Here is a 24,703-nt window from a genome sequence, read left to right as displayed (position 1 = left end):
ACTCGAAGCTCTTGAAAAGCAAGCTGGAAGTTCGAGCGTGACGACGCCGGTGGTCTTCAAGAGTCTGAACTGGTTTCAATGAACTCGCCCTTCGCGAAAGACGAACGATGAACATAAAGAAAAAGTCGAATTATTCAATCGATATTTCTTATCCATCGACGAACATTGTCTTTTACAAGAAGTATAGAAGAGCAACTTGAATATTGCCTTAGTTGCATCGTTAAATGCTTGAGACAACGTCGCGTTGATTATCGACTGACGCCCATGTTGTAGGTAGGAAAGGGTATACCAATGTTCCCAAATAGCTAGGGTGGAAGATAATTCGAAGTAACCGCGACAAATTCCAATATCTAGAGAAATATGTGAGCTGGTACGTCGCTAACAGCCGCCATGGCGTTCTTCGCGGTCATGTCTAACCTTTGTCTTATTACAGGAGGAACGTGCGGTTGAGCGATTTTCCCTTCTCATTTGGCCAAGCAAATAGGTGATATTGAACAAAAAAGTAATGCCAGCTTTAAACTAAATTTCCGTCGATATTCTCTTCCAATTTGTCCTGGAAACTTCGCCATGTCTTCTCGTTTCTTCTTTACTTTTTTCTTCTATTTTTTTCTTTTTCTTTCAAACAAGATCGTCGGAGCGGTCCCATTTGCTGTTCCATTCCCGATTCATTCCGTACACGTCACAGTTTGCATTGTGCCCGCCAGGCCAGTGTGCCCAACGTAAAGCGATTCCCCGGCGAAATTTAATTAAAACAATCAAATTATGGAAGGAGGCGACGGCTGAGCATTGAGATCGTTGAGAGAAAAGGAGACAAAAGAGGGAAAGAGAGAGAGAGAAAGAGAGAGAAAACGTAAGACTGGAAACCTGGATAAGATTTTCTTCTCCCGCGTTTATTTTCACTCGATTCTCTCTTTCTCTCTTTCTTTCTCTCTCTCCCTCTCTCTCTCTCTCTCTCTCTTTCTCTCTCCCTGCTTTCTCTCTATTTCCTTAGTCTCAACCGTCTTCGAACCTTTCGACTTCGTTTACGAATCCATTCGGATTAATTTTCATAAGGATAGCCCCTTTTATTTACGACAATGCAACACTACACACATACTTAAGATTATAAAATCTTTTCGAAGCGTTGATTTAAAAAACAAGAAAACCGGATTTCGACTGAAAACTTGGAAATTTCCCGAAACTTTTCCAAAGCCTCTTTGAGCGTTTGTCGTTCTCTTGCTATTCCAGAAGCGTGCAGATCCAGTTCGGTTTCAGCTTGTTGCCCGAGGGTTACTTAGCAGGTACGTACCTACTTTATACTTTGTTTGCTTCTGATGTCATTAGCCCCGGGGATGATTGCCAACCTGGCCTCTCCGTCGAATACTTCCCTCCCTCGATTCTCTCTAGACTCGGTCTCTGATCCAGCATCCTCTAAAAGGTACCGGTCACGATGTTGTTAGTAGGTATTGGATCACGTGCTCGGAAATCCTGATCGACACCTTTCTCAACGCGAGGTGGTTATCGAATTCGTTGGATCTGACCGCCTGATCTTTCCTTTCTCTTCTTGTTAATCCAACTCGAAAACCATAATTTATTCACTGGAACGACGTTAGAGATAGAAACAAAGTTTTTTGCGGAATGCGCGATGCTTCGAGAACAAGCATTTCCTGACTAAATGAATTCTCAATGTGTAAAGAGAGAAAAAGAGAGAGAAAGAGAGAGAAAGAGAGAAAGAAAGAAAGAGAAAGAGAGATTTATTCGGTTCACGTAGCTCCTCTCTCTTTCTCTCTCTCTCTCTTATTTTACCAAAAAAGCGAAAAATGCTTTGTTCGTATCGCGGAAAGCAACTGTAGAGTGGAAAAATTAAAAATGGCTTCGTACCGTATAGAAAACGGGTCATAGAAACAATGGAATTTATTACATGAACGCCAAAGAGGAGAAGCGGAAGGATTGTGAAAATCAAGCGAGACCTACCTGGCAATTAAAACATTTAACATCCGCCCTTTATGGATTTGCACTGTGCCGTGTTCCTTGCGTAAACGCAAGCGAACGTGCTTCGATGAGAATAAAAAGGCAGCAAAGGGACAGAGAGAGAGAGAGAGAGAGAGAGAGAAAGAGAGAGAGAAAAAGGGAGAGAAAAAGAGAGAGAGAGAGAGAGAAAGAGAAAGAAAAAGAGAACCAGGAGAAGGCTGAGGGGAGAAAGGAGGACAGAACAGAATAAGAAGCACGACGAAGAGCCCTCGTAGCGTTATTGGAAAACGATGATTTACGATAATGGAATTTTTTTCCCTCTCCTACCAGCTGAACAAGAAACAGAGAATCGAAAGTGAAGAGTAGAAGTATGCAGTAGTTTCGAGACGGCTTCCATCTCTCTCTCTCTTTCTCTCTCTCTCTCTCTCTCTCTCTCTCTCTCTCTTTCTTTCTTTATCCCTACTGCTAGGAAAGGCAAGGCGTTAATAATATTAATTAATATTTTGCGAGAGCTTCGATGGTTGTAAAGAGTATCTTCAAGCTGATTTTAAGCGACACATGAACAAGAAGCATATTTTCTGCACTGTACTATAGGCTGCCAGCTAGCAGGTGGTCTAGAATTAAGATGCTTTCAATCCTGAAGAAGCTAAAGGAATCAACAACAGAACCCTTATCGAACTTCGAACCTTTTCTTCCGTCTCTCTCTCTCTCTCTCTCTCTCTCTTTTGTCTTTCGAGTGGTGGATTACAAGATTGACCGCTCCTTCGATCTACATTATCTCGATGATCTTTCAGAAATAAATGTTGACAGCAAATATTTTATATAGAGTTTACAAAACCACATTCTTCTTCCAATCAATGGATAAGAAAGAAAGAAAAGAAATCCCACTAAGGTCAGCCAGACAACTCGTCCCTTCTTTTTCTTTTGTATACCCGACAACTCTCTCCCTTTGACGTCAAGGGATTCAAATCTGGCGCATCAATATTTTATTGCGAGCACTCCTCATGTAAATTCCTCGGGATTTTACGACAATGTAATCCTCACGATCGTGAAGATCATGGCGACGCCTCTAGACGATGTCTCCGTTACTCAGCTAAAAAAAAAGCGCTATCGGTCGTTCACGGTCGACAAGGAGAAGAGTCGACTTTTATTCTCGATTAAATATTTTCTTATAGCAAAAATCTTCGACCTCTGATCAGTCGACCATGATTAACATCATTGCTTGTTATTGTCAACAATATTGATAAAAATATAATAAAATCGAATTAGAAGTTGAATTTGTGAACTTACACGAAGAAGAATTATTACGTTATGTAACTTTACGCGGATCAAAAGCCGGAGAAAATTTAGATTCTTTCGTTCTGAAAGAGGCACGTTTTTTGTTCGCAAAAGGGGCTTCAGATTCATCGGTGAGGTTCGTTGGTCTAAAGACGAGCCACAGGAGTAACGAGGATCTGTGTATAGGATAGGGAGGATTGGATGGTTAACTAGGAGAATGAAGGAGACAGTGTTTGGGGTTGTGTGGTGGAAGCGAGAAGGAAGAGATGGGTAGGTGACATAAAGCTGGCGTACTGAGGACTGCGTACGAATAACGGAAATTAAGTGTCAACCGAAAGAGAAGAGAGAGGAGAACAGAGTTGAGTGAGAGAATTTGCCTCATCCTTCTACTACTTCTCCCCCTCCAGCTCCATCTCATTCTCCTTTTCAAAAGCGATGCCGCTTCGGAGGGATGAGAAAACGAAAGCCACACCGAGCGAAATATATAAGCACCGGCTAGGATTAATGCTACGTGCACAGAAAACTTAAAACATCGTCAGATATAATTCTTACTAATTCTCCTCTCTCGTTTTAGTTCATTCATAGGATTTTAATGAAGTTATATAGCCCATATGAATCAAGTCGAAATTCTTGTTGAATAAAAAATCACCTATATTTTTCCATAAAGGAACATCCTTTGGCAGCGACAAGACGGTGTAGTAGTCAAAGGGGTTGACCGAAGAGGTTCGATTGAATCTGATAGGGTCGTCGTAAGGGGAAGAGAAAACGGTAAGAGACAACGCACCGTAATCCTATGTGAATGGGCTGAGGGATTAAGGTTCTATAGGACGATACTACTGAGGCCACCCGATGTTCCAATCATATTTATGGGTTCCATGGTTCCTCGGTTCTCTTGGATACCCGTGCCTACCGTGTCTCACGTAAACTAGGGATTACGCGGCCAAATAGAATGCCTTACGACATTCGCCTTACACTCACCCTCAGTCTGCATCCTTTCCACTTTGCTCTTTTCTGTGGTTCATATCGTAAAACGAGAGCGAGCAGTCGCGCGTGCAACATCCTCTGAGTCTGATTGGTCAAAGTATATAATCGATTCTACAATAATCGAATAAATTCATTTACCGCTAATATTTTATATTTGCGGATAAATCGTTATAAAAATTTGCTTCATTCCGGTGAATCAGTTCGCATTTGGAAAACCTGATCTTAAAGAGCTCGATAAATTCCAGCTGTAGATTTTTATAGTAGATTCAAAATACAACCGTCTTAACGATATTCCATCCCTCCGTGAACGATGCGATACCGCGATTAAATATAATTAGGTTTTGCGAATGTCAGTAAAATGTGGAGAAAGAAAATAGAAAAAGAAGACTTTTACCCATGGGAGAGAAAGAGAAAGACAGCTTGGTGATAATGAGTCACCCACCATCGAGCGTCTTAAGACTCTTCATTTGTATTTTAATTAGTGTCGTTATGCTAATTATGCGTCGTTGCTTCTTGTCTCACGACGTTTTTGTTTTCCCAAAGCTCGGGCAGCTGGACGACTACCAGAAAGGTAACGATAAAAAATAGAATAAAAATCTATTGAAATGAATGCGTTTATTTAAGAGGAAGTAAGTTTCAAAACTGCTAGGAAGAAGTGAAAAATTAAATTAGCAGAAGAAGACTAGCTTAGACTGTCGTATTAATTTAAAGGAAGAAGAAGCAGTATATATCGATGGAATAATTAATCGAGAACAATTTTCGGATCAATCACCATCAGGCTCGGTTTCCATCGTGCTTAGCAACGTCTTTGAAGCTTCGTTCCTCGCTCCTCTTTGACGCCCCCTTCTCTTTCGTTTCAGTCCTTTTCCTCCTCCTCTTCCTTCTCTTCCTCCTCTTCTCCTCCTCTTTCTCCTGCATACTCCGTCTCGTCCGAGCTTGTTGCTTTTTCCTCCCTCAGCGTAGCCCGAAACTTTTTGTTATAGTCGCGCGAACTTCTTTAATAATGCAACTCTTTATATTCACGGGCGTTTTTAACAAGCGTCGGCCTCGAGATTAGGTGAAAGAAGAGAATGGGCCAGCAGCAAGGGAGAATAGGAAGGAAACCGAAAGACAAAAAAAGAGAGAAAAAGAAAAAAAAGAAGGAGAGACATAGATGAGGAGAAAGAGAAAAGGGAGGGAAAAGAGTCCAAAGTCGTAGAACAGAGAAGTGGGAGATATGCTCCGAATATGCTGCCGTTACGATGTTTCTTAATTATTATTATTGCCATTGTGTTGCCAGCGAGCTAAGTGTAGGCGGCCCTTCGCGACGGCGACAGTAACAACGACGTGGCTATGAATTGCTAATCCCACGTAACGGAGGCACGACCCTCGTGTGCCTCGTCGAAACGGACCAAGAACACACTCTCTCTCTCTGTCTCTCTCTCTCTCTTTCTCTTTCTCTTGCTCTTTTCAAGGAGACGATTTCACCATTCAACGACGTATTTTTCCTCTTCCTGTTAATGAAATCGTGAAAAATATCGTTCCACTTCCAAAGAGGGTCACCTTGTAATAATAATACAGTGTGATGAATGTATAAAAAGTTTAATACGTTAGGGTCTTTGATCATGCAATGACTATATAGCATCTATGACTATACCTTTGACTATAGCGATTGTCTCTACGACGATAGATTGTATCTGCTTTGAATCCTATTTTAAAATCGTATCGTTCTCTCTCTCTCTTTCTCTCTCTCTCTTTTTCTCTCTTGATTCCATATCATTCGATAAGCTAATTCGAATTTCTTTTCCAATGTTCCTTGAAAGTTTCCCTCTTTTTGTCAATCAGGAAAAACGAAGTTACTGAGTGGTAAGATAGTTGGCGAAATAAATCGCAGCCACCCAAGACAGCATCAATTAGCCGGTAAGAACCTTGCCGCGAGGACTTCGTCTTCTTAGCAGGTGCCCTTTCTCCATTAGATTTTCTTCTCACCAAAGGCAGAAAGCGAGAGAAGGAGGAAGAAGAAGTCAAATGTGTTGGTGGAAGGGAAAAGCAACGATCGTCGGTTTTTCGCGGCTGACGGGAAACGAGGGCTGGCTGCTTTTCATGCGCCAAAGCGATTATGGATTTCTTTAATAAGAGACCGCGTTTAAACAGCTTTGATCAATTCAACCAAGCTAATTCCCACCCGCGGAGACCAGGAGACGAGAAGACCCTTCTCAGTTCTATCAATAGCACTCTGCTCTATCGACATGCCACTCCGTGACATCGTCGTCTCGCGTTACGTGATTTAAAGGGCTCTAAAAACCTTTCTTTGATTAAGCGACCGGCTCTGCAAAAATCCGTTGCTTGCCCTCTATAGAAAAAGAGAATTCCGCTCTCCTTTCTACACCCTCTTCACGACGACTTCTGGACTTTGTAAAAATCACTTCAGCGACTACGACATATTCGGCGACAATGACAGATGTTCAGAAACATCCATTACGTTTTCAATCGAATTTAAATCAATACAAAAGAGCATCTTTTAATGTTATCTCACCGAGATCAACATGATCCTTCCTTTTTTTCCTTCAAGGCGCAATAAAAGCATCTTCAAAAGTTCTTAATCCTAGTATTAAAGGAAAGTAGAATGTTAATTCTGAATAGAATTCCAAGAGAAATGTATGTATGTATGTTTGCATATATGTATATATGTATGTACATGCAACGTACGTATGCAAGGATTCTGCTGACTTTGGCTATAAAATCGTTCTGCCGGCGTAGAAACTCCGATAGACCAAGAGAAAATACTTCTAGGAAGGCAAATGAGGATGAGGTGGCAGAAGAGGTCGATTCACGGTCGCCAACTTAGTGAAATGTCTTTGCGGTGATTGAGCAAATATTTGATGAAGCTAGCTGGCCCTGCTACCTTTGCCTCGAGGGACAAGGAAAGGAAGAGAGAGAGAGAGAAAGCGAAAGAGAGAGAGAGAGAGAGAGAGAGAGAGAAAGCGAAAGAGAGAGAGAGAGAGAGAGAGAGAGAGAGAGAGAGAGAACGTGCAAGCAAGATCTTATTCGCGTTGAATATTAACTGACGGATCGATAAATGAAATGATATTTCGAGCAGCATCTTGAGAAAACCTTGCACGTATATCAACGTAATATAAATATTCCTTCAGTTTCATTATTTCTATATAACCGTGACAATTAATATCATTTGCATTTCTAAAACTTCAATGTAGGATGAGCAGTATAATTATCCGCAACCTTTTCTCAATTTGTCTCAAAAGTAACGCTTGCCGAGTCAACGACAAATAGAGCGTTGGTCTTAATGAAAGGCCGAATGAACGGCAGGCGTTAGCCTTGCTTCCTTCTTTCTCCCTTTCTCTCTTGCTTTGCCCTTTTTCTCAGCATTTCGCAAATTAAAACTCGCGCAATTAAGCGGTTGGGATGAACAGGGACGAACGAGGCCGGAGCTTTTCGTCGTTTCTACCAAAGCACAATCTGAGCAAGCTACCACCACAAAATGTGCCTGGTCTCTCTGACTCGTATTAGAATGAAAAAGAAAGAGAAAGGGTAGGACGGAGAAAAAAGGAAACGAGAGCCGGACGTACGGCGACATACCGGCGTCAGGATGCCGCCACCGGCTGGCTTGGAAGCAATTATACAATTAGTTAAAGTATCTGGCCGCGTAACGGCCCATAAAACAAACGTGATTATGGGGACAAACTAACCCGAGTAAAGGAGGTAGAGAAAGATTTCGGTCGAACAAAATCCAGAACGATAACGAATCTATGAAAAGATTCATTTTATTAGAAACGATCTTTTCGAACTTTCTTAGTTTCTCCAACGAGTTAAAGTCAACTTTAAGTTGAAGAAGAATTTTCGCATTGTACGATATCACTCTTTAAAATGTATACTATGTAATAGTCACCTCAAGACACTCGTGTATTATGTATATCCACAGATCGCATTTCCACTTCAGAGGAACTCGCAATAGCGATCTCTCCGCAAACTCAAGCGTGTCGTATTCTATGATATCGCGTAAATTGCCTTGGAGTTGATTCAAGCTGATGAATTCGACGAATTAGTGATGAACGTTATTTAAACGATTTTACATAATCTTGATATATCTATAAGACAAATATATATATAATAATACATATGTATGTATATATATGAATTAACGTTTTCAGTAAAATATCTATTGTGAGAATAATCGAATAATTTCTAATTTCAAATGCAAACGAATATAATGTCATATTCTTGTTCGATGTATAAATATATATTATTAAAGAAGAGAAATTTCTCAAAGCCACCTCCAAGCAAATTGGAAAGAGCTTTAAGGAAAGAGCTTCATGGAATATTTTCCAAGAATGGAGCATTTGCAAAGTCCGAGACACTGGAAATCGGTTTTCAGTTAGCGATCCTCTTCTCTCTTACTCCTCGCGCATGCATAATGCATAACCGAACGCATCATCGTATCTCCATTCTCTATTTTATATTGAGAAAGATAGAAAGAAAGAGACAGTAATATCGTCTCTCCCCTCCGTAAGTCGCTTTTGTATCGAGAAAGAGAAGAGCAAGAGCTCTCCGTTCTTTTCTTTCGATCACTCTCATCGACATCAACGACGGCTGCGAGAAGGCGACGAAGGTGACGACACGTGCGCCAAAGTGAAAATATATGGCTCCACGAACACGTGAGCCGACTTCCCTACGCGCGACGGCTTCTCTAAAAGATTTTCTTATAATTCAATACGAAAAAATAAAGAAACGATATTGATGGCACACTAATCACTTTGTCCCTTACTTTACAACTTTACGCAATATATGATAATAACTTTCGAAAACTGTTTTCTTTTAATTAACTTAGAAAATAATAACATTTTATATAATACCGTTTAAATGCTAGGGGTCATTGAATAAAATTTCACCGAAAAGTGCTAAGTGCTGCGCTAGCGATTACATCTGGCATTTTTTGATATAAAATGTAAACTACTCGATCACACAGCATGGTATTAAAAAAAGACATGTTATAATATTGTTATGTTCAAAAAAATATATATATGTATATAATATATAAATATATATATATAACATATATAGTTGATCTAAGATTATTGCGAAATAATAATAACATAAGAATTATTTTTTGTTAAACATTTTACAAAACGTAGGATGTCTCGACGATTTAACTTCTTGCCAAGGGATTTGCCGGTGCTTGCTAGGGCTGGATAAACAAGACGAAGGAAATTTGCAATTATGAATCGGGACTAGAAATACACGGGTGCTATCTTCAGCACCTATACCCAACCGCATGAATTTCTTTAGTACCGTATGGTCCGCTTCTCTCTATTCTATGAAAGTGCATGGGCCCATACGCACGCGCACATTTCCAGAGTTTAGCGTAGAATTCCGAGACGAGAGGGTGTGTCACAGGAAAAGTTGAAGGAAGCACAGCTGACGACTATGTAAATGTAAAACTGTGCTTCTCGTCCGCTGTGTCCTCCCACATCACCCATCTTTAATTCGATTCGTCGACGTTTTGTTCGAATAATTAAGATCTATTATTTATTTTCGTTCTTTATTAATATAATTTATATTATTTGATATATTAGTATTGAATAAACTATGTATTAACAATTAAATGTGATTATTTTTTTATCTTGAAATTGTTCAAACATGATATCGTGAGATACTATCGTATCGCAATTAGATGTTTCTATGCATAAAAGATTACTACGTCAACCAAAAAAAAGATCTTCCTTCGCGAAGAAAAAGCTACTAGTAAGATCAGTCGTTCGAACGAGCTGCTATTCTTAGAACTTATTTCCATATGGGTTCAAACCATTTAGCACAAACATTTTTCCCATTCGCTAAAAGCCTTCTCCGACTGCTTTCTCGATGACATCTAACTTACAATTTAAATAAAAGCAAACACACGTACGGCACCCTTGCCATGACTGTCATATGATGTTACTTCGTACGCTCTTTCGGTAACCACTTCTATATGTGCAAGAAAGGAAAAGAAAGTGAGAGGAGGTAAGGAGATGAACGGAAACTTTCAATGGCTCTCGAAGATAGAAGACGTCTCCGGCAGATTCCGGAGGGTGTGATGAATACTCTTTAGTCGCGGAACCAGCCAGCTTCTCTCTCATTCGCTCGGCCAATTCTCGACTCGACAGCATCGCGTATAGAAAGAAAGAAAAGAATAAAAAAAAATAAAGAAGCTTTCAAGATGATAAAGAAGCCGTTGCTATACGTTCGACGAGAAATATTTCTACGTAAAATAATCGTAATTCCCGATGACTTTCGATTGACCGAATTTAAAATCAAATACAGATAAATAATTGAACAATTAAAAAAGAATGTAAAGATTATAAAATCATAACAATGAAATATTTTTTTAAAAGAAATAATACTAATAAAGAAGAAATGAATATCAAACTATGAAATCGTGCATAAGGTTTATTTAAAAAAAAGAAAATTTGCGATTTCATTTTTAATATATATTAATCAATGTTAAAGACAAAGATTACCTATCGCTAGTATTACTTTCATATATTTTATGCATATTTTATAATACCTTGGGCAGCCTCTAAGAGCCGAACAAGATTTACTAATTTATTTTGTTATTTTTTATAATTTGGCCTAAAAAGGATTAGAATATCTCCGATTAACGACTGTCTATCTGGTCATCAATTTTCTTGCAAACGCAGGAAGAACTATATCTCATTTGCTGACTTTCTTTAATCACGTACTTTTCCTCATTTTTTTTTTTTTGCTTTTTTACTTAACACTTTCTATTCCCATCATTAATAACACTGGTTAATTACTTTAAGGTTGATCAAATCCTTTCACTGTACTTTTCAATATTCAACTCTCTTTTTTGACTTCGTAATCACTTATTCTTAAGTCATTCATCATTAGTCATTCCCTACAAATCATTTCTTTCTTCTTTTCATACTCATTTATACGAAGTTAACAAATTATGAATACATTATAGAATATATTTTCTGATCCTACAAGTCTGATTGCAATTTAAACTTATCTTTATATTTTTTATTTCTTCAAGGTGAATTGCACAAATACATTCTTCTACCGAACTTAACAATCGATTTGTCTGGAATCATTGCGGCATTCGATCGACAGGATTGGGAACTCGGCGCTCATAAAATTAATGAACCAGTCAGCTTTCTGTCCCTCATTTCTCCTTCTCTTTCCTATTCTCTTGTATGCTCTCTCGTCACTACTCTACGAATCGGATTCCTCCTTTGTACACTCTATCCTCTGCCCTGAGAGCTATTCGTGAACTTCTTTGTACCGAGCAATCCGGAACTTAGTGGATAAACGATAGATTGGTAGGCACGTGCCTTGAAATTGACTACATTCATCACTAACGGGGATAACCAATGAATCGATTTTGCGAGACGATTGAAGCAAACCTGAGGGAACTTAAACATGATACAATACTTGTAGAAAATCGAACTAAAAAAATTCAAATCTAAAGATTAGTCATTAAATTTTTAGTTATAGATTTGGCAAAAGTTTCTATTTATTCTTAGAAATGCTCGGAAATCGATTCTTTACATATTCCAACAGCCCCTGAACCCTCAAGCAGATTGCTTTCCAGTGCGACACAATCTGACAGCAGAAGAAAATGGAGACGGATGATTTCCTTTTTCTTGCGACCTAATGCCTCGCGTGACATCGAAGCCTTCCTGAAACGATTTCAGCCGGTAAATGCATGGCGCTTACCGTGATTACGGTGCTTAACGCTCTCCTACGTGAACTCAGCATGCGTGCCTACATGTATATGTGTATGTGTGTACGTGTGTGCGCGTATATACATATTCGCGGCGGCCACGTAGCTTCTGAGCATAATTTAACGCGATACGTTGGGGTTCTGCTAACTTGCTTAGTGCAACCTCAAATAGAACCGTAGGTCGTGAAATTTCCTCCGGCGTTACGACCGGAACGACGAGGCTTCTCCTTCTCCAACCATTCCTCTTTTCCCTCTGGGCTACAGAAGGGCTCGTGAAGACCCTGTTAGTGGAAAGGATCGTTATCGAAAAATGTTGATCGATTTTCTCCAATCTCATTGATGAAAGAATCTAAAGTATGTTTTTTATGAATAGCATGCATGAATTTCGACAAACCAACTGTTTTAACGCTTATTAGAATCTTATCCGTGTGTTGTTAAGCGATTACGATGATACGATATTCTTCGTTAAATCGTAGTCGACGTTTAGAATGGTAGTTACAACATTCCATAGTAATCAGGAATACAGGATAGGGTGGTTTGATACCAATGGGTGTAATTGTGGTTGACGTACTTAACGACCGATTACACACCGATATAACGACCCATTAACGGAATTATGTGCGGTTTAATACATCAACTGTCTGCTTGTCCTCCGTTTCTCGTCGCAATTTAACACACTTACGAGGTATCCCATTGAATAGGATACGCCTCCGTTGTTATGCTTTACTAAACGCATAAAAGCCGAAAAGGCTGAGCGAGTAATTCGTTATTTTGAAAAATGAATCTTCACAAGTTCCAACGATATTAACAAACGAACTCATTGAATCGTCTAGGAGTAATTTACTCAGAAGTAATTTTCGAGACCAAAAAGCGAGAGTCTGTAATCTCGAATATAGAACGACAACAATGAATGGATGACAACACGGTGGATTCTCTCTTTGGCTATGAACAGCAGTAGCTGCTAGTGCTCGAGGGCGCTTTGGGGCCTATAATCATGCATCTTGATTAGTGCTGTGCGCTCAGTGATCATCCCGGGCCTCTAATGCTTCTCTTCGGTTCGTTTCGATCCTCTACGATCCCCCTCTTATACTTGTCTTGCATCTTCTAGTGTAGACCAAACTTACTAATATTCCTATCCTATCAGCTGATTCAACTGTGACTTCAGTAAAACTGAAAATTTATGATCACATACACTAATTCAAGTTCTTCCGAACCAATTAGTTTCTCAGATAATAGTAACGTGAAAACTGACAAGTCGTTATTGCCTTGTAAAACTCTTATTTTTTCGAGAAATCCGAATTTCTTCTTACTTAATCGACTGTGGCCACGAACAGTTGTAGTTGGTGCAAAGGGAGGCTGTAACACAACGTGAAAGAGAGAGAGAAAGGGAGAGAGAGAGAGAGAGAGACGAAAGTCCTGGCAAAGCACAAGATTAAGCAAATCGACGGTCGGTCGGCATTTAAGGTTCTAGTCAATGGCGCGGAAGAGACGCGGAAGGAGTAAGGCCGAGTAAGCAGGTTATAGCGGTGGTTCAAACCACACACAGCGGCACAGATGGATAAGTAAGATAGAAACTGGTTTGGGTGGACCAAACTGATACAATTAGATGTGATCTTAACGCCATAACTCAGGGCTAATCTTGGGGTCTGCCCTGGCTGGGGTGAATCTAGCCTTCCGGCCAAGGTGTGACTCACTTCATTATTCATCCTGTTCTGCTACCAAGCCGCGATTATCGTTCGCTATCCGAACCGGATGTACCTTCCATCCGACCTATCGAAGCGAACCGGTCGACCTTGTATTCGCGATGGTCTACGAATTCTATCAAATTCATATAAATTCACCATGAAGATCCAAGTAAGTTAGAACTGAACATTTGAGGCAAGTTTATAGGATTTATCCAAATAAATGTTAGCGGTTTAACATAAAAGTTTTTTTTTTATTTAATTATAAAATAATTGATTGAAAATGAATTAATGAAGAAAATTCTTGTGTTGATAAAATATACTGGTTAACCTTTTAAAAATAACATCTGCTTAAGAAGAACCGTGACACCTTTTATCCTTTAATAAACCGTAAACTTCATCCACAACGAAAAGAACTTTAGTTTCGCCTATGGCTGCCTTCCCCAGTTTTCTCTTTTTCTGTTATTGACTGAGTTCGTTTATGTACTCGCAGTTTACGATGCCACTAAAGTCATAGGAACGACACGGCTACCGACACCGGTCGGTTAAAAGTAAAATGCTGCCCTTTACCACGCCTCGGAGCCCTACGTCCTTTCTTCTACTCGTGTCTTCTTTCTCTTCCTTTTTTTTTTTTGCTCACTATAATACCTCCCCATCAATCGAGTGAACGAAATTTTTTTTAACTTCTAACCTCGTTAAAAGAATAGAACCCTGGAGTACTGTAACGATTCTATATCCTTCGAAGAGATTCGACCCTTCTCACATTCATTCTCGTCTGTTTCTTTACGATCTCAAATGCTTACTATTTTCCTACATATGATTACTTTAGCAATGAATATAAGTTTACCGAAGAATATGACTCATACTTCGAGATAATTATAGAAATATTTTTCCGTGCAATAACGTGCTTCGAGAATCCAATAATAAAGATACATATCTGAGACTAGCTAACTTAGCGAATCACGCGAGATCAATTTGACTTGGTAGCAAGTTACATGACTTGGAAATATACAACGATAATTTCTGACCCATTTACCCAAATGTAGCGAGTCTCCTCATATGGAATCAAATATATTGGGCGATTACTAAAGGGAAAAAAGAATTTCATAAGGAGATGAAGAAGAAGGATGGAACACAAAGTTAATCGCACGCAAAGAACGCTTTTACGCTTCCGCTCGATGCGGTTGCGTAAACTCTACTTAGACAAGGAAACCAAGAACGATAACGATCAACTGTTCCTATCGTTCCTCGCACGCATGTAGAATATAATAAAGGCGTTACGCACACATGAGTCAACATATACGTTATCGTACATATGAAATATATATGTGTATGAATTTTAGTAAAAATATACTTGGTCATCACCTTCGAACGCTTAGCAAAGGGTCTTTAATGATAAGATAAACGAAATATATGTGTGTGTCTGTGTGTATATGTGTTAGTCACAACAGTATATTTGCTGAGGTAAACGAGCGAGAAGTTTCTCCTTTACTTTTGGGCTTACTTTTAATTCCATTAGGTGGTATCGCTAGGTTGGTTTTCATCCCAAAAGGTTGTTTCTGACCTTCTATCGTTCCTCTTCTTCTTACCAATGGGATACGAAAGGATTCACGATTCTTCATCGAAAATGAAGGACAGAGATAGAGAAAAAGAGATTCGCTTAAACCTGGCAAGTTTGCCGCAGGCTAACTAAGCTCAATGACTAACCCTTTGAGGACGCAGTGTTATCCGTAGAAGAGATCTCTCGTGCTCAGGATCCAACATCCTGGCAGACAACCAAAAACTTAATGAGCACTGAGAGTCGACCTGACCTCGGTGTGGTGAACGCGGGAAACGCGATTAACAAGGATAGCCACGATTAACGATTCCGTTCCTTATCTTCATGCCGGAATGTTTCAGGAGTTTGATGGTTTTCTCGATCGAAGAACTTTTTAGGGTTCTAAAGAGGCATTAATTAATATCTGCGAATTATTCTTGAGCTTTTTCCTTGATTCTTCATTTTCATTTTACACGGAGGAAAATCAAATTTGTAATGTTATCACATATGCCTGTTTCTTGAAACAATGCTAAAGATTTTTCCTCAGACGACGATTCAAACACTGTTTCCAAGAGCGAAATTCGAGTCCCCACTACCTGTGGCTTCACTCGTTCTCCACGACGAACACGACAATGGTGCGAATTAGCGTCGTTGCCGCATACATACGTCATATCGTTTGTATCATCAGTACATTTGATGGTGCGTAAGGCACGGTAAGGCTGTCGTATTCAATATGATTGTCGTCGTACGGAAACGGGTAGCCGCTTTGTGCCATCAGAGTGATTATATTGCCGTAGTAACGTCAAGTTGTATGCGTATAGGGGAGAAATCAACAGCCGTTGCACGTATCTCTGATATAGTATATTCTCTTGATTGTCGAGTAACATTTGTAAATCACAGAATTAATAGGAGCCTCTGTAAATAAGACTAACGTTCTTTCGTGTCTTTTAAAAAATTTGTAGATTTCAAGAGAAATTTCCACGAAGAATCCTTCCCCTTAATCCAAGATCTTATCCCATCCCTATAGTCCTTTCAAAAGCGCGACGAGTGCTCGTGCCAGAATCGCTACGATCCTCCCCTCTTTTTCCTCCCTTTCTTTCTCTCTCTTTCTCTTTCCTGTTCTCTTCCTTCTAGTTCTTTATCAAGCCGCGAGAGAAACGTTTCGCGGTAACGCCAACGTCGTGCTGGCGGTCTGCTGGCTGTGAGTTGTATTTTTTTTACGATATTATTTATGATATTAATTTCGCCCCGGTAACGCCGGTCCCACCGGGAGTTGTAAAGCGGACCGAGGTGCTTCTTCCCTCTTCCTGCGATATCATTGTCTTGAGCAGCGACGGCATATCCCAGACGCACGGAAGGGAAAGAAAGGGGTTCCACTAGAGCTTGTGAATAGTGGCCCTCTTCTGCAGAGCCACGCTGTAAGAGGAAGAGTCGTTGCCGGTGTTCTCGGATGAAAAGGAGGAAGTCTCTCTCTCTCTCTTTCTCTCTTTCTCTCTTTCTTTCCTACTCTCACTCTCATTCTCAACTAAGCAGTGAGAAGAGGATTTCCTCGCTCTCAACTGGCACTAGAAGTCCTCCTTCAGAAAGATCTCACGACGAACCGTGAAAATTCCATGAGGGTCGAGTGACATTCCTTCAAGTGTTTGGTAGAAATCTTCTCGCTAGCTCTCGTTTAAGGTATTAAAGAAGGCAGTTTTGTGTTTTAACGTGACTTGTACGAATAATAAAAATGAGATATTCATATATTGTTTTATTTGAAAGAACAACGTTAATCCGTATATAGAAATGCCAGGGATAAAAATTGGATCGAGAAATTGTTCTCCAATTCCCTGCAAAGAGGCAGGAAAAGATTTAAAGTTTAGGGTACGAAAAGAAAAAGAAAGAGCAAGTAAATACGAGTTCTCGGGATAAGCAAAATTTAAAAGCGTTTCCTCTCGTCTTCCAAATTACTTTCCGGAGGCAAAAAGAAAGACAGGACGGAGGAGCGCGAAACCGAATGATATGCCACAAAATAAAAGGCGAACGAGCTTGCGCCTCGTTTGCCACTAAAAGCTCAAAGCCACATTAATCTCGGTAATTACATCACCTCTGCTTATACCCTGCGGAAGTCTTGCGGTCGAAAACCGTTTCCGGAAATTTTCGTCGTGTTCGAGAAGAAAGCAAATACAATCGTAGGGCAAGGTCTTCGTCGTCTTTAATCTTCTTTTCTTTATTAGTTAGATTTTTTATTTGCTTTTGGTTAGATGATTATTTATATATATATATATATATATATATATATATATATATATATAAATAATTTTTACATAAACAAGGAATCACACATGAATACAATTCACCTTTACTGCTTTGTACAAAGAAGAAGATTCAACGCGAAGCTGTCCTTATTTGTAGAACGTTTCAAAGCCTTGCTTTTCTCTGTAGAAGGGAAAGAGGTTTGCGCGAGGAAGATAGCGTTATGGTAGACCGCAAAACCAACAAACGATATGCGTCAAGAGACTATGGTAGAGCATATCGTAGGTATTCTACTACAAAACTGGTTTCCAACAATTTGCTATCAACCCTAAAATCGTCTTTCCTATTTACAAATAAACATTGCACTTTAGCTATATTTTCATTCATTCTCAAGTTAGGTGAATTAGAAATTTCAAGTATTAATATTGATATACATGTAGGAATGTAGGTATATATATGCGAAGGAGAGAAATTTGGAACTGATACGTTTCGAAGGGAATCATCTCTGAAGCAACGATAGCATAGCCTAATCACAGAGTCAGCTAATATAATGACTATGTGGTGCGCGCAAGAGCAAACGACGGCGATGGCCTGGAGCTATTCCTCCATCGGTGTGAGAAATCGGTTCAGGTATCGTTTACCGCATCGAACGTCGCTCGGTTTAACGTTAATTCGACTTACGGTTAAATGGCTTAGACATATCTTTGGATTAGAAAATAATTTGAATAATAATATTACAAAAATCAAAGGTAGTCATAGAAAGATATGTTTGTTGCTACAAAAGAGTCAAATATTTAAAGCTTTGTCAAACATTGTTCAACGATACCATCAAAGTAATCTTTGATTTATCAAAAGTGCAAAGAAAAAGAGATTTCTCTATCTCTCTGGCAAGTTGCGTCCTCTCGTAGACTACAAGACGTACAGTCAATTTTGAAGCCATCTGGTCTTGGTATTTCGTATCTCGGTTCCCTTAAGGGCCTGTCCTCGGGGCAACGGTCAGCCGTTGCGGTCAACTACACAGCTTGTCTGACTCGCCTTCGTGCTTCGGGTCCTTTGGTGATTAACGAGAGGTCAAACCTACCGCCACCCGAAGCGCGAGCAAATACTCTCTCTCGTGAAATTGAGTTCCAAAGCGAGTCCTGATTGAGGTACCCGCCATTGCGGCCATGACAAGCTTGACTTCACGGAGCATAAGGGATACTTTCGAATGACTCCATGAAAAAACTCGAAATTCGAAAAGTTCTTTGGAGTAAAGGACTTAACAAGGATGACTCCTAGCAATTACTAAAGATCCGAATGAATAAAAGAAAGCAATGTATTCCTTGACTGATCAATCTAATACCTACGATTCGTACTTAGAGACGAAGAAATATCAGAACGAAGAACGTATATTCGTTAGCCAGTAGTTCGAAGACGAGAGTTTATTAGTCAATACAGAATACTTACTGTCACATCCTATCGGAATAAGTGTCCACCAAAAGAAAGAGGTTCGTGCGAGCTCGGCACTTTATCGGATTAGTCAGTCGCGGTAAAAGCGTTCTGGAATAAGCACCCCAGCAATCCGTTAATTCACTCGGACTGCTTCGCCTTTTTCTTTCGCGTTGATATTAATCGGCGGGAGCATCCACAACTATCTCTTAGCCTCCGAAAATATCCTTTTTCTTGTCGTAGACTATTGGATATTACTGACCGACGTGTAACTCAAATTATTATTTGCTTTGATTCTCTTCTAAATTTGATTTATTTTTTCATTGCAAAAAAGAAAAAAGGTATATATGTGTTTAAGTTTAAACTATTGTCTGGCACAAACACAAACGAATGTTTTTTCGTGCGGAAGCTTTTTTTCAGAGTATAAACTCGAGACAAACTTTTTTTTTCAAATGTGGGAATTGTTTATTCAGAGATGTATCAGTGGTGTTGATCGCAAGTAGGAGAAGGATGAGTGGACAGTGTAGAAGGAAAATGGGGACGAGGAGATGGAGGAGAAAGACGGGAAGGTGCAGGAAAGCGAGAGAGCCGCGTGAATAGCGCTTCCGGTGGGACGGCGAGTGAGGTCCGCAGGGTTTCGCAGACTCCTGCATCCGGTCCAGCATCCGGCGTTGCTACCCTATCGAAAACCGGGCCCGGATCTCGCAGTGTTCGTCGTCCACCCCCAACGACGACGACGATGACGACGAATATCTCTCTTTCTCTCTCTTTCCTTTTCTCTGTCCAGCCAGTCCAGAGTTGGAGTCTCGCGTACGGCATACCCACTGGCGTTCGTTAATTAAGATATCGATTCTTATTGTCCGCGCGGCTGCCGAGTCGAGCGGACGTCCTGCCCGGCGCCCGATTTCACGCCCACGATCCACGTTACTTCTTCATGAGAACTAATCCACCATGTTAACGGGCCCTTTCTTTCCTCGTATCCAAGTCTTCGTCTTAACGCTTGGCTACTTCGACTTGACGTAGAATTCATCGATTTTATTAAATTCGGAAATTGTTAACGATATTCGATAAGATGGTTAAAATTTCAAAAAAAAAAAAGAATATACGGTATATATAAGTAAAAAATTTGACGACAACATGGCACGCGACTGCTTTAGGGTTGATTTTCTCTGAACCATCTGTGAAAAACCTCGAGAAGGGAAGGATCGTAAAGGATGACCAGGGTTGTCACCTGATATATATCTTTATGGTCGCCCGAGAGAGCCCTCTTTACCTCTCTCTCTCTCTCTCTCTCTCTCTCTTTCTCTCACTCAAAGGGTCTTTTCCACTATCCAAAACGGACCTTTCTCGGGTTCTCCTCACAGAGGTGCTACAACCGTTGGCTTGCTATGAACGAGCGTGTAAAAAGCGTTGTGGAAAAGGGAGATCGCGTAATTATGAGGATTAATCTTAAGTCCCGTAAAGTCCACCACTTGTAGAGCTCGTTCCCCTTTGTATGTCGCGATACCTCGTTCTTCTCTTAATTCTTATTCGATAAACTGAGGAAGAGAATTCTGTCAAAGAAGGATCAGTAATCTTAAAATTCACTAAAAGTGAAACTTTAACAGATTTAAAATATATGAAAATATATATAAGAAAAAGTATACGACTATAATAGCAATTTCTAAATTCTTAACGCATGATTCTTTTAATATTTGTAACATTCTCATGATGATTCCTTTACCCTTCACCTCTTTTACATCTCGAGCAAAGAGGTACCATGGAGTAGGTACGTACGTATGTAGAATGTCGAAGCTACAGGTGTCAGCGAGAGCAGTATTTTTCAGTGAGCTCGCTCAGGGTATGGGTTATAGAGGAAGAGAGCGTAGGGTAAAGAGCAGACAGAAAAGGGATGAGGAACTGAAAGAGGGAGCTAGAAAGAGAGAGAGAGAGAGAGAAAGAGAGAGAAAGAGAGAGAAAGAGAGAAAGAGAGAGAGAAAGAGAGAAAAAGACGTTTCACCGCGGTAGGGTAGCAGAGTGCCGGCACGCACGTTGAATCTGCTAAACGTTCTCGCTCGTGCGTGAAATGCCTCGATATCACTGTTTTATTTCGACTCGTTCGTTCGTCGTTGCTCTTTCGCTCCCATGCAACTCCATCCTTTTTACCCTTGTCCCGTTTACCACGATCGTTCGCGTACGCAACCCTTTCTCTCTCTTTGTCATTTGCTCTCTTTTCATCCTCGTGTTCGCTCGTGCAGATTTGATGACCCTTCGACGCGATTTGCTCGATCATTGAAAACTCTCCGCGATTAATTACTCCTCCGCAGTTTTTTGCGATTAACTCAATAGAATTCTAACGGAATGGAAACGTTCTTGAAATCAAACGAAGCTGCACGAATTTGCTTAAAGAACTTACAAATATCCTTTGAAACGTATTACTTTTCGAAGTGGCACTCAGCTTTCAACAAGATAATCCAGGTTATTCGAAGACTAACTATACAATATGAGAAAAATAAATTTGTCGACAGTATTACTTCTGCTTTTCTCATAATAAGGATATTTGTGTTTGACAGGGAGCACGTTGAGATAATGAAACGTCGATGAAAAAACTCGACAAGTCGATAAATCGCAGAATGGCTCCTCCGGGCGATTTAATTAATAATTATCGGTCCGAAAACGAACGCCTAGGCACAATGGCGATACTTCCTCCTTGGGTAATCCTCGGAAGATTAACGAGCCCGTACCGTCAGAGAATCCTCTCCCTCCTTCTCTTTCATCCTCCTCTCTCTCCTTCTCTTTCTCTCTCTCTCTCTCTCTGTAATTCTCTCTTCCTTTCTCAGCTCTCTCTTGTAGCCACAAGACGCCAGGGCGCGCCTTGCGGTGGTTGCGGCAAGAACCCCTCGCCGTACCGCATTAACGCAATTATGAATTTGTCGCGTTGGGATCTGACAATACAAGATGTCGCTACCATTCCCCTGCCACGTACCTCTCCTACCTCTTGTCGCTACATGGTCCCTCGCCTATGTCTTCCATGTCGACACTAAAACCAACGCTAAGTCCTATAAATATAACCTGCAGAACGTAACATTTAAGCAGAATAAACTAATAAAAAGCAAAGCTTCCTTCATTGCAATTTTACTCCAAGTCAATCAAAATTCTTAATTTATTTAGTAAAAAACGGATCGACGGATATATTATAAAATAATATGATTATATTCCGAATATTATTACTTCAATGCTCCTTTGTATAACTGATGAATCGATTTTCTCGAGTATTTGTTAACAATTCCGACAGGAAGATAAAAGTATAGTTTTGAATAACCCTAACTTAATTTTCTAAAAGTGCCTCGGTAATAGTAGCAGCACTAGTAGCAACTCAGTAGGAATAGCAGCAATAGTAACAACAGCTAAAAGCAAGAGGAGTAGTGAGAACGAAGATAGTAATGGTGTGCAGAATAAGACGAGAAAGAGGGAACTACCCGAAAGCGGTACCATGCGGTAGCATAGAATGGGTGAAACGAGAGGATCATTGCGGCTCTCCGCAGGCAACTGCTGCAACCGACTCCTCGCGACAAATTCCTCCTAGCTCGACCACTCTCTCGTCCGTTCTCTTCGTCTACTTTCCATTCTCGGCCACATCGGACCGGACTATCTCCTCCACACCTACTACCTATCTATCTACCTTTATACACCAACCATTTTCGTACACTTTGACTCTCTACCAGGAATTTACACTGCGCGAGAAAATCAATCGACCTAACGACCGACAGAACAGCCGAGCCATGCAAGAAACCAAGACTACCGTTCCCCTTTCCCTTCTACCCTCTTTCTACTCCTTCAACGGACCGGAGTCTGCTACGTATAGGGAAATGGACTGGTTGGTCTGAGCATGGAGCTTGGACGATGAGCTGTAGGAGAGTGCCTAGGTCGACCCTTAATATCGTAAGAGCTGAATCCACGCAAACAACCCGTACGGTCCTAACGTAACCTTCGGTTAAGCACTGGAAAGCCCCTGGTGTGTTGCCGCTTCGACCGCCGCTGGCCCTATTATCGCTGCTAACTAATAAGGGACCTAATTGAAACGTCGGCCTTTTGTTTTCGATACTCGACCAGAGGTCCAGAGGTTATACCATCTCGAGGCCGTCTGAGACCATCCGAGCAATGGCCACTCCATCGAAATGTGCCTTTGAGTACGAATTGTTTGTCCAATATGTCGAGATAATTCTCGATTTATCTTTTCTTTTTACTAATACGATCACTTTTTGAAACTCTTGGAAATGACGATATATCATGAAGGTTGCTGAACTTCCACAAATAATTGTTTTGTTACATACACGAAATCCCCATAATGTTCATGACTATTTTCTGTTGAAAGCCGATGAAAACTAAAAAAACTTTGATAAAAGTAATGATCAGAGTAGATCACTTTCATTAGTCTTCATGTACTTCGTCGTACTTGATGGTCGATGCCGTTCTACCTTCACAATAATGAATACAAAGACATGTATTTTATATTCTACACGACCAACATATTACGTACGTATACGTATACGCTAGCTTACTCGATGTCCACACGATATAGTTGGATATTATTCCTGGTGGACGCAATCATATTAGTTTCCGAAGTTATTAGAATATTTATGCGAACCCGTCGCGAGGTTATATATGATAGCAGGGCCTTGCCCTCTCCTCTGTCTCGCGGCATCGAATCACCCGCCACCGTTCTCGTCGTTGTCATCGACCACCAGAAACCCCTAACGCGGTGGTCGAGTTCTGACTATCAGGAAAATTGTAGAAAGAAACTCTCAGAAGGATCTGGAAAATCGTTCTTGACGATTGCCATTTTTTCCATGTAATTTTTCTTTGATATTTCTTTCTTTTGATTTTGTAATCAAAGAAATTTATTTGAAAATTCTTCGAATCGATGTTTGACACTATCTTCCTGAAGAAAAGAGAGAGAGAGAGAGAGAGAGAGAGAGAGAGAAAACAGTTTTTACGCAGAAAACTTTTAGTATTCTCCAATGTTCCTTACGTAACTTCGAAGCACTGAAGCACGAGACGAGATATTCCAGCGTTACGATATTAAACGCTAGAAGAGTAGTTCTTCCACGACGCAGAAAACTTTCCGCTTGCACAAGAGGGAAACGAGAAAAAGACGATCGAGGGAGTGTTGCTCGGAGAGCAAGACGAAAGTGCTTGTCTGTGGAGTCCGACGGAGGCGACGGCGAATATTCCAAGGATTTTTATAGATGACGTTGAAAAAAAATATGCTGTTTTTGGAAGCTTTAAAACAAAAACTGGCAAAGAGAGAGTTGTGATGGTAGAAAGCTTACCTTGTTGGCGTGGATTTAAACAAGCTGCTCGCGAGATAGATTGTTGTGGATCTTCCAAAAGTCCACTCTGTCGTGTTTTGCTCAAGTACAACTGAAATAAAAAGTGGTATAACGTTAGTATATTGTATTGAATTACTTTATAAGTTAAATAAAAATATAATTTCACTAGATCTGTCCAAATATATTAATCCTGTTATATTAAAGATTATTTTTAGGTCTTAATTAATTAACTCTTTATCGATAAATAAAATAAAGAACATCTCATGAACGATGTCTCACGTAGCAAGCTTTTTTTTGTCATTCTCGAGCTTCTTTTACGATTTCACCCTCGCGTTTTGTCTCGACTTTAGCCTCTTTCGCCAATAAGGAAGTCCCTAGCCGTCCGATCATAGGATTTGGGTATCCCGATCACGTGCCAAGGGTGAACCATCTCCTTTAATATCAGGAGCGATTCGGACTGACTCGCCTCCGTATAAAATAAAGGGCTGATATGCGAGCATGGTACGGAGGAGGGAGGAAAGGAAGAGTAAGTGCGATGGGGATGCTCGCACGAGCGAGCGAGCGAGCGAACGAACGAATG

General features: G+C 40.4%; 1 protein-coding gene across 5 annotated transcripts in view; it reads right to left on the bottom strand.

The window, feature by feature from the left end:
- LOC118445754 (uncharacterized) overlaps window positions 1–24,703 on the bottom strand; it is a 242,922-nt gene that overhangs the window by 78,720 nt on the left and 139,499 nt on the right. For all 5 annotated transcript variants that reach the window (XM_085663066.1, XM_085663071.1, XM_085663068.1 and 2 more), the window contains one exon: window positions 24,124–24,214. In XM_085663066.1, coding sequence (XP_085519192.1) covers window positions 24,124–24,214 — 91 coding nt within the window. The remainder of the gene's footprint in view (window positions 1–24,123; window positions 24,215–24,703) is intronic.

The sequence above is a fragment of the Vespa mandarinia genome, chromosome 1, assembly GCF_050613455.1.
Source record: "Vespa mandarinia isolate Hongniang chromosome 1, ASM5061345v1, whole genome shotgun sequence".
NCBI lineage: Eukaryota > Metazoa > Arthropoda > Insecta > Hymenoptera > Vespidae > Vespa > Vespa mandarinia.
This window is presented reverse-complemented; position numbering and strand designations above follow the sequence as displayed.